Genomic DNA, 12734 nt, shown 5'->3' with positions numbered 1-12734 from the left:
TAGTATATATAGTATTGGAAAGAGCAAATATCCAGTTAACTTCACCAGCATGTCCTGACACAGAAGAGTGAGTATGTGAATTTAGGTTTATGCCACTTTCAGCAATATTTCAGCAATATAATGGCGGGGAACACCAAGAATGGGCTTCAGACAATGTACCCATGTGGGGAATTGAACCCAGGTGCGTGAGTGTGATGAGCAAACGCTTTAATCACTGGGTCACCCCACCATTTGTGATACAAAAGAATGCAATCATATTTTAAAATCCTTATGACAGTCCAAAACACTCACAACATGTTTGTCTTGGAGTGTTTCACTCACAAATGTTATCATTTTATGCAAAACAAATTATGTGCATAAACACAGATATATATATATATATATATATATATATATATATATGAATTTCACGTACAATTTGTGACTGAGACTCAATAAGTATCATGGTACTTTTCATTTCATACTTCTTACCAATACAATGAAACAATGAAAAAGAACATCACAAATATTTGTAGTTGATAGTGTTTAGTTAATGCAAGCACCAACATGATGGTAGGTGCCTGGGTACAGGATTTTGTGTATGGGATCAACATGTACAGGAGCACTTCCAGCAGATTTCAAAATTCTGTATTTAAAATTTGGATCGTGGACCACCTCCCCAAACACCACACCTTCTTCTCTAGGCAAGGTTGACATGTACTGGTAAGAGCTGTTACTTGATCTAAAAACAGCAACACAAAATTTGTGTCAAATGGAAATAATAGATATAAGAAAGTATTGAAAGTCTAATATTGGCAAAATCTAAGTATTTTAGATATTTACACACCTCATCATCTAAGGCATACTTGCCTTACCCTTAAAAATCTGACTGCAGAAGTCGAAATCGAAAGCTTGCTAACCTAATGATCATGAAGGTGGTTTGATTGAAAACATCCTGATGACCGGTAATGAAAGCTGGGAGGTAGACATATCTCAGACAGGCTTCATAGTTGATAACAAGAGGTAAGTATGTAAATATCTAAAACACTTAGATTTTACCAAATTTTTTACGTACTGCTTATCATCTAATGCATATTATCAGACAGCACTGGAAGGAGAGTTGTATTCACCAGTAACAGACTAGTATATCAGACATATGGAACAGTGAATGCTGGGGGAGGTCATCTAGCAAAACAAAGACTGAATGTGAAGCAAGAAATGGGAACAAAAGTTGAGGCATGATCATAACTGTCCCGATATGTAGGTCACAGTGCTCAAAAGAAAGAGAACAGCATTGGATTTCTGGTTCTGAGATAGTCAGCGTCTATGACTGGTTTCAAAAAACTTTTAAAGGGGCAGAGCATGAGCCTCCACCTGATAGTGAGGTCCTGCGTCAATGTCAACAGACCTAAAATGGCTGGCCAATCTCTCAACTTTAGTACCTGGGTCAAAGCCAAAATCTTCAACCACCTGTCGTGGAGGGACTCTGAACCATTCGTGACTGGTGAGGAAAAGGGCTCTATGACGGTGAGTCTCTGAGAAGGCTCTAGGTGTGACTTCTCCTAACTTACTAGCCACCCTAGTTGAAAAAAACAATTGGAAAGTGTACTCCTTTTGTCTGGCAATCCTTTGACCATCCCAGTGATTCATGAGACAGTAGTCTATGTAAGGACTGAACTCTATGCCCCGCAAGATGAAGGAAACAAGTCATTGGAAACATGATGCATGGGAACAGCCATCGGGCTGAAGAAATTCCAAATGGGAGCATTGGAAATGCTAGCTGTTGAAATAAAAATGGAGTGGCTCAAATATTTGTACATGCAAGTATGCAGACATGCATCCTGTATACCTAGGCTGACAAACCAATCTCCTAGTGAGATCTTGGAATGAAGCTGGTCCAGTGAAATAATTCTAAAAAGAGGAGGATCCAACAATTAGAGAGATCTTATAAGAAAGAAGTGACTCTTTGACATGGTCACATGATCGGCAGTCATGACCTAACCGGTCACTCGGATGTCTTCAATCAAACCACCTTTGCAAGTATTAGGCTAGCAAGTTTTCGATCTCGACTTCTGCAGTCTGTTTTCAAGGAGTAAGGCAAGTATGCATTAGATGATAAGAGGTAAGTAAAAACTTTGAAATAAGCGGCTCATTTATTTCTCCGTTAAAAGTGACTTATAACCATTTGTACCTGCCAGCTGTGTACATTTCAACTGGAGCTCAGGAAGCGCTTTGAGCACATCTTTGTGACGTGGAAAGGCGCTTGCAAATGCTTTATACAAGAATTTGCAAATTCGGAAACGTCATTTTAATTTATTTGTTTGTTTATGTCATTATCTAACAGACTATTAATGGCTATTCTTTCATCGCAAATGTTTAGGATGTTTGATATATCTTCAATAATGTATTGATATACAATTATAATGGTTGATTCTGGCCATATTTGATTTATGATTGAAATGGCTTCAACAAAATTAAACAAAAATGCTAAATATCACACATTTATATCACTTGAATTGGAGATAAAGGAGATAATATTTCGTATCAAAGATTTATTATTTGTTTTGGTAAAAACATTTTTAGAAGAGTAGGAATAAAACAAAACGGTTTCAGTGTCCGAAGCATATTTTGTACAAGTGCGTGCAGAAATAAAATTATGAATATGTGGTCCAAATGTTTTGCGTCTTACATTACAATCCTGAATCATTTCAAAATTTATTGTTTTTCTATGTGCTGCTGTTTTAAAGGGGCACTGATGCAGAGCGAATAATGTTTCTCATCAACGGTCTAATTACGAAACCAAGCAGCAAAGTGGTCAGCACCCACCCCCTCGACTGTGACGAACATGAGGACTGGGCTTCTGTCCACATTAGCAGGATTTCTTCACCCTAAACAGTGAGGAAGCCAGATGCCCATCACATGCCATAATTTAAAAATATCCATGGTATTCCTTCTCTCATTGTAACAAAATACCTCAGTAGTGTAGTTTATTTCTGATGCCTGGATAGTATAGTGACTGATCCAATTTGACCCTGTTTCTGTTTTTAACCTTGACATTTAATCATGTCACATGATAATATGATGTCTACAGGCACGTAGCAAGCCATTTGTTTCATATAAGTCGGAAAGATTGCAAAGCTTTATATTTAGATAGTTTAGACAGCTGTCATAGCAAAAATCATATGCACATTTTGATAGCTAAGGCTCCGGTTTATTATCTATGATAATGAAAATACACGGTTGATTTATTTGAATTTGTAAACTAATAACAACGATTTTGCCATTGCAAGAGAAATCTGAAAATTTTGGTATTGGTATCCTCAAAAGAGTTTCAGCACAAAAGTGTTTTCAGGCTGCATGCAAAACAGAGATTACATCTCCCTTGCTGTAACCCGCATTTGATGGTATAAACCTACACATGTTATTTGTCATCATTCACTTGATGGTCAGTTAATGAATTAGTAACGCGCATAAATAGTGGTAACACCACTAAGATTACTCGACAAAGGTTCTCATTTAGCATTTCTCCTGTCTGGAGTAAAGACTCAACATTATAAATTCAGGCCTGTAATGGCAAATGTATTGCATGTAATGTAATAAGTGCATGTAAATGATGCAAGACGGTTTATCAGCTGAATTACAAAAAACAAACATCGATCAAAGGATTAACCGATTGACTGATTAATTACTTCCAAGGCGGATTTGTCAAAAAGGCAGCGTTTCTGTGTGTAGATTTACTAATCCATACTGACTACATCCTTTCATAAAGTGAGAGTGTAAAAACAACATCCTTCCTACAAAGAATTAACCGTCATTGCCTTGCTTGATGGCTCATTATTGGGTAACTAATGGTGGACATCATAAAATTAGTTGCCAGGTGTGCTGTCTTGGGTGACCAAGGAGACTATGTATACACCAGTGTGAAAAATTCTCAAACAATGTGTCACTTTTTCGCGTAGCAGACTGTTGAAAGACACAAGACATAGAGCAAGATTATTTACCAGCTGAAGATGAATGCAATATTGTATTGTTATGTGGATATTGATGGATACATTCCTGAATGAGGTAATAGCCTGACATTGTTGCTATAACTTTAGTCTGTTTTAAATTTAATATTTGCAGGTTGTTCTAATTTATTTGTTGTAGCATTCAGCAGAATCTGTATTACAGAAAACACACTAGCTTGTGCATATGGTGTCTGTGAAATATGATTCACCTTTGCAAACTATACAATGTTTAGATATTAAAATCATGCTAGAAATTCACTATAAGCATAAGCAGACCTTGAGGTTTTTCTTTTTATCAACTTTCAAAATGCATACAAATGTGACTAGAAACTAGTTAGGTTTATAAGACAAAATATAAAGTCGTACACTGACTTCATTATTTTTCAGTCCTAACAAGGTTTTTTTATACCACTGGCAGATGATTAAACTTCATTTGTTTTCATAATAATGAAGTAAAAGTGACTTTATCTTTGTTGATCAGTCTATACTAGTCTTAAACTATCCATTGCGCATATGGGTGGTGCTGCAGAGGTCACAAACCAGTCATGTATTCTGGGATATCATCCGGGTACTCACGGGAGAAAAACAACAAAAGAAACAAACTGGGTTTAAAAGGAAAGATCACTCTAACAGTGGGTGCTTCAGAATAAATGAGGGCTGCACAAAGCGCTCCTTCCATATACCCCTACCACTCTCTCACAAATACTTTGTAGTTTCATACATATTATCTTTATTACACATATTTCATATAGGCTGAAAACTAACTCTGCGGACAAACTGCCAGGAATCTATTCCTGACCCATTCTGTGATGTTTGGCCTAAATGAGGAGGCCAAAAAAGGGTCAAACATGATGTACCTGACTGTCTGCTTTCTTACATGTTTTAATCAGTTCATACTTTTCACATGTACACTCAGTCATCCAAATGGACTCTTCATCCTCTGTTGGTTTGAAAACACATATTTCAAACATTGTAATGTATGACGTAAATGAAAATATTTTAATAAATAATTTTGTAATGGAACTTGCTGTCATCATGTAATTGTCAATTTCCAGGGATGGTGTTGCAATTTGAATTTTATACCTGTAGACATGTTACATATTCTTCATGTTAATCTTATTTCATAACATTCCTACAGGACATAAGAACTTTAAAAATTTTAAAAATTAAATAAATAAATAAATAAATAAATAAATAAATAAATAAATAAATAAATGAATGAATGAATGAATGAATGAATGAATGAATGAATGAATGAATTTTATGATGATAATTATACATTATTTCATCTAACCCTCATTTTCTAAGTAAGGAAGTGTAATATGTAAATGCATCCAGTTTCCAAGCTTGAGCATTATCATTTAACATTTTGATGATTACTGATATTCTACCGACAAGAAATAAGGGAACTAATGAAATAATAGCGAATTTGAAACTGCTCTTGAAATATCCACTAAATCAATTTTAGGCGTCAAGTTCAATATCTGGTGTGTCCACCATGTTGGGCAACACATTCACGGCACCTTGATGGCATGCTGTTAATCAATTTCCGGATGGTTGCCCGTGGTATTGCCTGCCATTCCTCTTGGAGAGCTGCACCAAGCTGGGCCAGGTTGGCGGGTCCTGGGTCCCTGGCCTACACCCTTCGACCAAGAACGTCCCAGAGATGTGCAATTGGGGACAGGTCTGGGGACTTAGAGGACCAGTCCAATGTCTGGATACCTTCTTGTCGGAGATAAGCGGAGACAATTCGGGCCCGATGTGGTCTGGCATTATCATCTTGGAATACAAAATTTCGGCCGATAACTCTAGCCAATGGAGCCACAACAGGACGCAATATTTGGTCAACGTATCGCTGACCAGTCATGGCTCCGTTAATGATGACCAAATCTGATCATCTGTCATGTGTAATCCCACCCCACACCATGACAATACCACCTCCATATCGATCATGGTCAAGAATTGCTGCTCTGGCATATCGCTCCCTGTTACGACGCCAACAACGTTTTCTGCCATCTGTGAATCGTAGGCAAAACCTTGACTCATCAGAGAACATGGTGCAACGCCAGTGGCGCATAGCCCGTCCCTGATGCTGCCTAGCCCATGCCAATCTTTGGCGCTTATGGTGAGCTGAAAGGGTGACACCCTTAAAAGGCCGTCTTGCTTTCAGACGAGCTTGATAGAGTCGGTTTTTAACGGTTGAGGTTGAAATGCGTCTTCCAGTGAGTGTGCAGAATTCTCTATTGATGGCAGGGGCCGATTTAAACCTATCGCGTAGAGCAATTAACGTAATGAGACGATCCTGTCGTGGTGTCGTTGATTTTGGTCTACCACGCCCAGGTCTCGTTGCAACCCCACCCGTTTGACGGTACTTATCCCACAGGCGTGAAATTACACTTTTTGATTTACCCATCTGCCGGGCAACTTCACATAATGATGTCCCCCCCTCTATCATCCCCACAATTCTCCATTTTGTTGCTTCACCGAGATACTGTCTCAGAGGCATTTCTGTCAGTAAGTGTCAATCTCTATTGCATTAGTGATTTCGACTTCTCCAGTACAATTACAGGAGTTAACTTCTGTATGCACGTGTAGCACGTGCTGGGCATGCATTATGCGAAATTCCATTGTCATTGGATGTTGCGTTTGGGAGATACGCCACGATAACAGACCCTGTCACAGTCAAAGTCATCTACATTCAATTTCTTGGTTCCCTTATTTTCTGTCGGTAGTATATATTGAGAAACTTCTGTAGTTGTCATACAATGGACAGCTTAACATAAAACTCTTTTCATCCTCAATGACAAAACTATTATTTGTTCTACAGTATTCACAAAAATGCTCCTCTTTTGGCATGTTGTCCAGTCTTCCAAGTCAGCGAGTCTGATGACCCAATTTCGTTAGTTGCCTCTTATGATAAGTAAAAAATGGCAAGTATAGGTTGCTGAAGGCATATTATATCTGGACCTTCACGGGTCTCAAATGGGCAATATTTATATATATGATAATTAGCAAGTAGCAGAATCAGATCAAGAGCATCGTCAGTTTGAAAGGGGGAAGAAAAACCAAAAAGAATCAAATCAACCTGAAGGTTTATAATACTTGAGTGTGAACAATTTGACTCAACCCCCCGAGACATATTTGTCAAAAGCATCTATAATTATAATGCCATCTACGATATTGTTTCTGCTATACAAAAGGGGTCCCTAAGGAACTCTTCAAAGGTATTTGGTTTATTTTCATAACTATATTTGACAAAAGATTTTAGAGCATCTTTCCGAAACTAATTTTGCATAGATTATGAATGCTTAAGTGGATATTCACTACCAAATAATGAAAGGTTAAAATATTGGGGAATAGTTTCAGTCAACAGGTGTCTCCACTCTCTTTCATAATCAAATTGAAGTAATTTTCTAATCCATGTCACTTTCAATGCATCAACATAATATTATATATCAATCATTCAGAAACCCTCCCCCAACAACTGCTTTACAAAGAACTGTTGTTTTAATTTTATCCATTTTTCATCCCAAAGAAAACCAAATAACATACTTTGAACTTTCTAAGAAAAGCACCAGGTGGGTTGGGCTGAGTAAGGGGAAGGAAATTCAGTTTGGAAATAAACAATGACTTGATAATAGCAATTTTTCCTATAGGAGTTGTAGTTCTTTTCGTCTATTGCTTAATTATTTCTTCAATTTCATAAATCTTACTTCCATAGTTGAGTTTAATCAATTGGTTACCATCAACCAAAAAGATTTTAGGCCATGAATCTTTCTGAGTTCCAATGTACGTTTAGATCTGATCTGAATTTAATACTACTATTTCTAATATCGGCACAACTTCTGATTTTATTATATTTAGTCTTAAAACTGTCCAAAACTGTGTGCAAATAAACCCAATGTGTCAATGATCCCTTCAAAATATTTCTTTGAACTATCTAGAATAAATTCAGTGTCATCTCCATACTGAGCAGTTAGGAAGTCCATATTGTTGACTCATATACCCTAGATAGTTTAATTTCTTAGATAACAGATGATAATATTTCTCACATAATAAAGAAGGTATATGGTGAAGATGGGTCTACCTTGTCTACAGTAATCCAGAAATTTCAAACTAAAAGATCAGGAGACAGAGTCAATGCCTTTTGAAAATCTACAAGTAACAACATACTGGGTATTTACTTGGATTCTGAAAGTAATAGACAATAAATCATATGAAGGTTATCCCTTATGTGTCTACCTGACATAAATCCTGTTTGATCATCATGACATTAAGGAGCACTTTTTTCAGTCTGTCTGCAATGACTGAGGATAGAAGTTTGTATGATGAGTTTAATGGGACAATTACATGCCAGTTTTTGAGAAATTGTTTTGGTTTATCTACCTCATTAATGCATGTTATACTTTGCTGTTTTTGATATGAGTATGGCTAGTTTAAAGACTGTAATTCATTGATCTCAGAAGGAAATCACCTAGGCCAATCCAGAAGAGTTTAAAGAATTTGTAAGTGAAACCATCTGAGCTTCGACTTGTGTTATTTTTCGATTTCACATCAAAGACGGCTACCTGGCCTTTGTATAAAAATTGAAATTTTGATTATGTAAACTCTTAACCCCTGTAACATGTATAAGGGTTGTCTATAAAGATAATGCTACTGATCTACACGTGCTAGGCCATGTGATGTCTTTGTTGGTGGCCTAGGAACTTGCAGTGTGTTACTGCACCCAGCAGTCCGTGCAGCTGCACACAATATGTAAAACTCAGGCATTGCTGTCACTGTCAAAAGATTTATCTTTGGTCATTCAAAGGTTCACAAATTCACAGTGAAGTCACATGCACATCATGCCATGATTTACGTCTGCTCAACGTCATGAATCCATTGGAAAGGCAGGAATGAGCCAACAACAGTGGAAGCACATTCCTAATGCCATCGCAACATGATATCTGCTTTGGTCAGGCAAAACACTTATAACGTTCACCTACCACCCACGTTCTGGGTGTACATGAGTAAAGACGCCAAGTAAGGACAGATGGATTCAAGTGACTCATCTCCGATACAGGTGCCAGACAGCTGTGGCCTCATCCCAGACAATTCCAGGACTGCAAGGTATCTGTCAGGAAGGTAAACTGTCTGGAATCGTTTACGTCAGTTTTGGATTCGACAATGACGTCCTACTAAACGACCCATCCTGACACAACTTCATCAAGACAACAAACACAGTGGTCATACCCTTCCTTGATTTTGTGACTTAATCATGTGACCCCTTACTCGATTTTGAACTTCTATATATACTTCAGCTTACAAAGTGTCTACATCACTTCACCTTTGTTGTATTGTATTCCAATTCTGAATGCATTTTCTGCGTGCACAGTTTCTCTACGTGACTAGTGTATTTTTACATATATATAAATATATAGAGATTACATCAAATACAACTATTCTCTAAGTACAGTGTATGAAATAGCGACTGGCGACCCCCTGCTTGCTAGTTACATGGCAAGCTTAAAACTTTCATAGCAGGACCTGTGGGCCAATTCATTTTCCATGGGTATATATTTTACAAGGGGATGTCAATAAATTTTTAGCCTTGCATAGAAAAAGACAAAATATTGGTATGAACCACATTTATTTTTCAACGTAGTCCCCTTGTGAGTCAAGACACTTGTTCCATCTTTTCTGCCAGGCGCTGATGCCACCTCTGTAGAAGGCGCCATTTTGGTCCTCAAACCAAGCCTCAGTAGCAGCAATAAGCTCATTATCATCCTGAAATCTATGACCACGCTAGTGTTTCTTGAGATTTGGGAACAGATGGTAATCATTTGGTGCCAGGTCCGGAGAGTAGGGGGATGCGGCAAGATTTCATACCCGCATTCTTGGACAGCAGTGGCTGCAACACGAGAGGTGTGTACTGGAGCATTGTCTTGATGTAGAAGAATACCACGTCTGATCTTGCGATGGCCCTTCTCCTTGATTGACTGTTGCACTTGCCTCAACAAGTTAGCGTAATATTCCCCATTCATTGTTCTTCCTTTGGGTAAGTAATCTATGTGGATGACGCCTTTGCTATCCCAGAAGACTGTCGCCATTACCTTCTGCACTGATCTGGAGGCTTTGAACTTTTTGGTCCTGGGAGAAGTGACATGTTTCCATTCCATGGATTCTTGTTTGCTCTTAGGATCATAGTGGTGGATCCAGGTTTCATCACAGGTTACTAGCCTAAAGTGAAAATCTTCTGGATTCTTCTTGTATCTGGTTAGCATGGAGTTGCTTAAGGTGACCCTTGTTTGCTTCATTTCATCTGTAAGCATTCTTGGCACCCATCTTGCGCACACCTTAGACATGACGAGATGTTCATAAAGAATTGTCTCGATGGATTCGTGTGAAATGCCTGTGGTCTCCTCTAACTCGTGGAGTGTGATTCGACGATTTTCCAGCACAAGTCTATGCACGCTGTCAATGTTTTCTTGACCAGTGCTTGTTGTTGGGCGACCTGGATGGGGGTCATCTTCAAGACTCTCTCTACCATGCTTAAATTCATTGATCCATCTTTTGATGATAGCAGATGAAGGGGAAGACTTCCAATAAACTGCTGAACGCCTTTCTTCAATGTTTTTAGCCGAGTTTCCTTCAAGAACTAAAAACTTAATTACTGCTCTATACTCAATTTTATTCATTTTCACTGCCGTGAGGGGGTCTCTTTCTGTCTATGTTAGCTGTTTAATAACTTCTGACAGTAGGATACCAAAACTTATATATCACATCAGCTACACCCCAAGGTTCAATGTCGTACCATAGGCTGTGACACCTGGGCATGAAAAATGCTCAAGGCTCAAAACTTATTGACATCCCCTTGTACCATGTCTCTGACTACAGGTGATATTTTGAAAATAGTTTACAATTGTGGTAGCCAGATGACATCTATATGTATAGTTCATGATCAATCAAATCGTAACTTCCACAGATCAGCATACTCTTTTATCTAAAACTAAACGTGATTGGTCTAAAGAATGCTTTCAGCAACCATGTTGTTTTTGTTACATTTGCTGCTGCCCATGTTTACTTGTTTACAAGGAGAGTTACAAATCCCCTGTACTAATTGGATGAATAACATGTAGAGACCATTCTTGCCAAAGATACTGACCATTCTGACTTTGCCTGTTTGTCTCATTCACATGGCAGTGACACTAAGTAATTCAAAAGGGACCACCAAGTTATGCTTTGTAAAATTTGCTTTTGCATATGTTTAAGTTTACCTCATAATAAGTAATTCTTTGATAAGAGTATCTTAACACCTTACCTAAATTTCCTATTGTATTTGTAATATAGGGCTGGTTACATGTTCATAGGGCCAGCAACATTTTTCACTTATTAGCCCTGTGGGCGTCCTGATATTTTTAGGAATTAGATACACTGCTAAGTAGTCATAAGTTAGGGAGTTACAGTTGTGTGTGTCCAACAGGCCATTGTCGAAAGAGAAATCAATCATGAGAACAGACCTGCTTACCCTGTGTTCGTGGTGGCCAAAAAGGGTATTTTGAGGCGTAGAAGTGTACAGTCTCATAAGGAATATAACCTGGCTCCTCCCTGGATGTCACCCAATTATGCAATAGTAATGTCTGCACAGCAATATGTACAATATACATACTCGGCTCCTCTAGTTAACCTGCTTGTTTATTCTGGGCATGGTAGTAAATTTCTCAATTAACTTCTGATCGCAGGATAATTTTTGGATTTTCGTATCCGGGGGGTTTGTTAATGGCTCGTTCAACATTGCTGTTGCCATTCGTAAGCAATCAGAATGTATCAGTATGCATGTTGATGGCACTGATAAACAATATTGTAAGAACAGATAAGGATGTTCTCTATCATGGTTAATACTAAAAGTTGAACTACAATTTGGAATGAAATTATTTTTTGACGAGTACAATCTGCTATGTGAATGTATAATGGTATTTAATGATAAAAAAATCACACAAAATATGTCAGGTAGGCTGGTCTGTGAGAAGGTTGTTGAGTAAATCGGATTATTTTAATGAGAAAATATGAAGCATTGTGCCCTGATGATATAATCAGGGACAGATTCAACTATTTTCTGATTTACACAAGGAGGAAATCATTTGTTTCCCTTCAAAATGGTATATATACCAGTAGGTAAAAATATATATTAAGTCTTATCTGAGTATATTTACAGCAAGTGAGGAAATAGTATTGGGCGTTTTCACTCTGATATCCACCAGTGAACAATATGGGAGGAGGATGTCTATTAAGTGTCTATAATTCTTGTGAGCGTTTTCGTCGCTACATCTGAGTCTGAAGTGGCAGTGAACAATTTGGCAAAAACAAGAGCCATATATTAAGATTAAAGTAAATCTTATTTTCAGTTTTTTAGATTAGATTTTTAAATTCTGTGACACTACATGATGCTTTGTAATTTGGGTGGGCATTCCTTAAATTTACTGTGGCAGGTAAAAAGGATTTGGCATAAGAGGCAGTTTGAATGTATATTGTTGTTTTTCAGAGTTATTTCTTAATTTATAGTTTTTAGTTCTAGAGAAGGAGTTTGAGATTAGGTTCAAAGATATTTTAGGAGTTGGTTGTCGTACATTTTACTTAAAATAGTTAACTTCTGTCAGTAGTATCTATCTTTTTGTAAGGGTTGAAATTTTGTTTCATCATAAATTTTATTATGACTTGTGCCATGAAGGTAGCCCTCAGTCAGCATCAGGTAAGATAAAATGAATAAAG

At 37.6% G+C, this 12734-nt stretch overlaps 1 protein-coding gene across 1 annotated transcript in view; it reads right to left on the bottom strand.

The window, feature by feature from the left end:
• Positions 1-508: 508 nt before the first annotated feature.
• LOC137284076 (uncharacterized) overlaps positions 509-12734 on the bottom strand; it is a 36859-nt gene continuing 24633 nt past the window's right edge. The window contains exon 3 of the mRNA XM_067815748.1: positions 509-721. Within this exon, the coding sequence (XP_067671849.1) occupies positions 526-721 (196 nt within the window). The 3' untranslated portion in view covers positions 509-525. The remainder of the gene's footprint in view (positions 722-12734) is intronic.

The sequence above is a fragment of the Haliotis asinina genome, chromosome 5 (assembly GCF_037392515.1).
Source record: "Haliotis asinina isolate JCU_RB_2024 chromosome 5, JCU_Hal_asi_v2, whole genome shotgun sequence".
Taxonomy (NCBI): Eukaryota; Metazoa; Mollusca; class Gastropoda; order Lepetellida; family Haliotidae; genus Haliotis; species Haliotis asinina.
The sequence above is the reverse complement of the archived record's forward strand: the minus strand, read 5'-3'. Positions and strand labels throughout refer to the sequence as shown.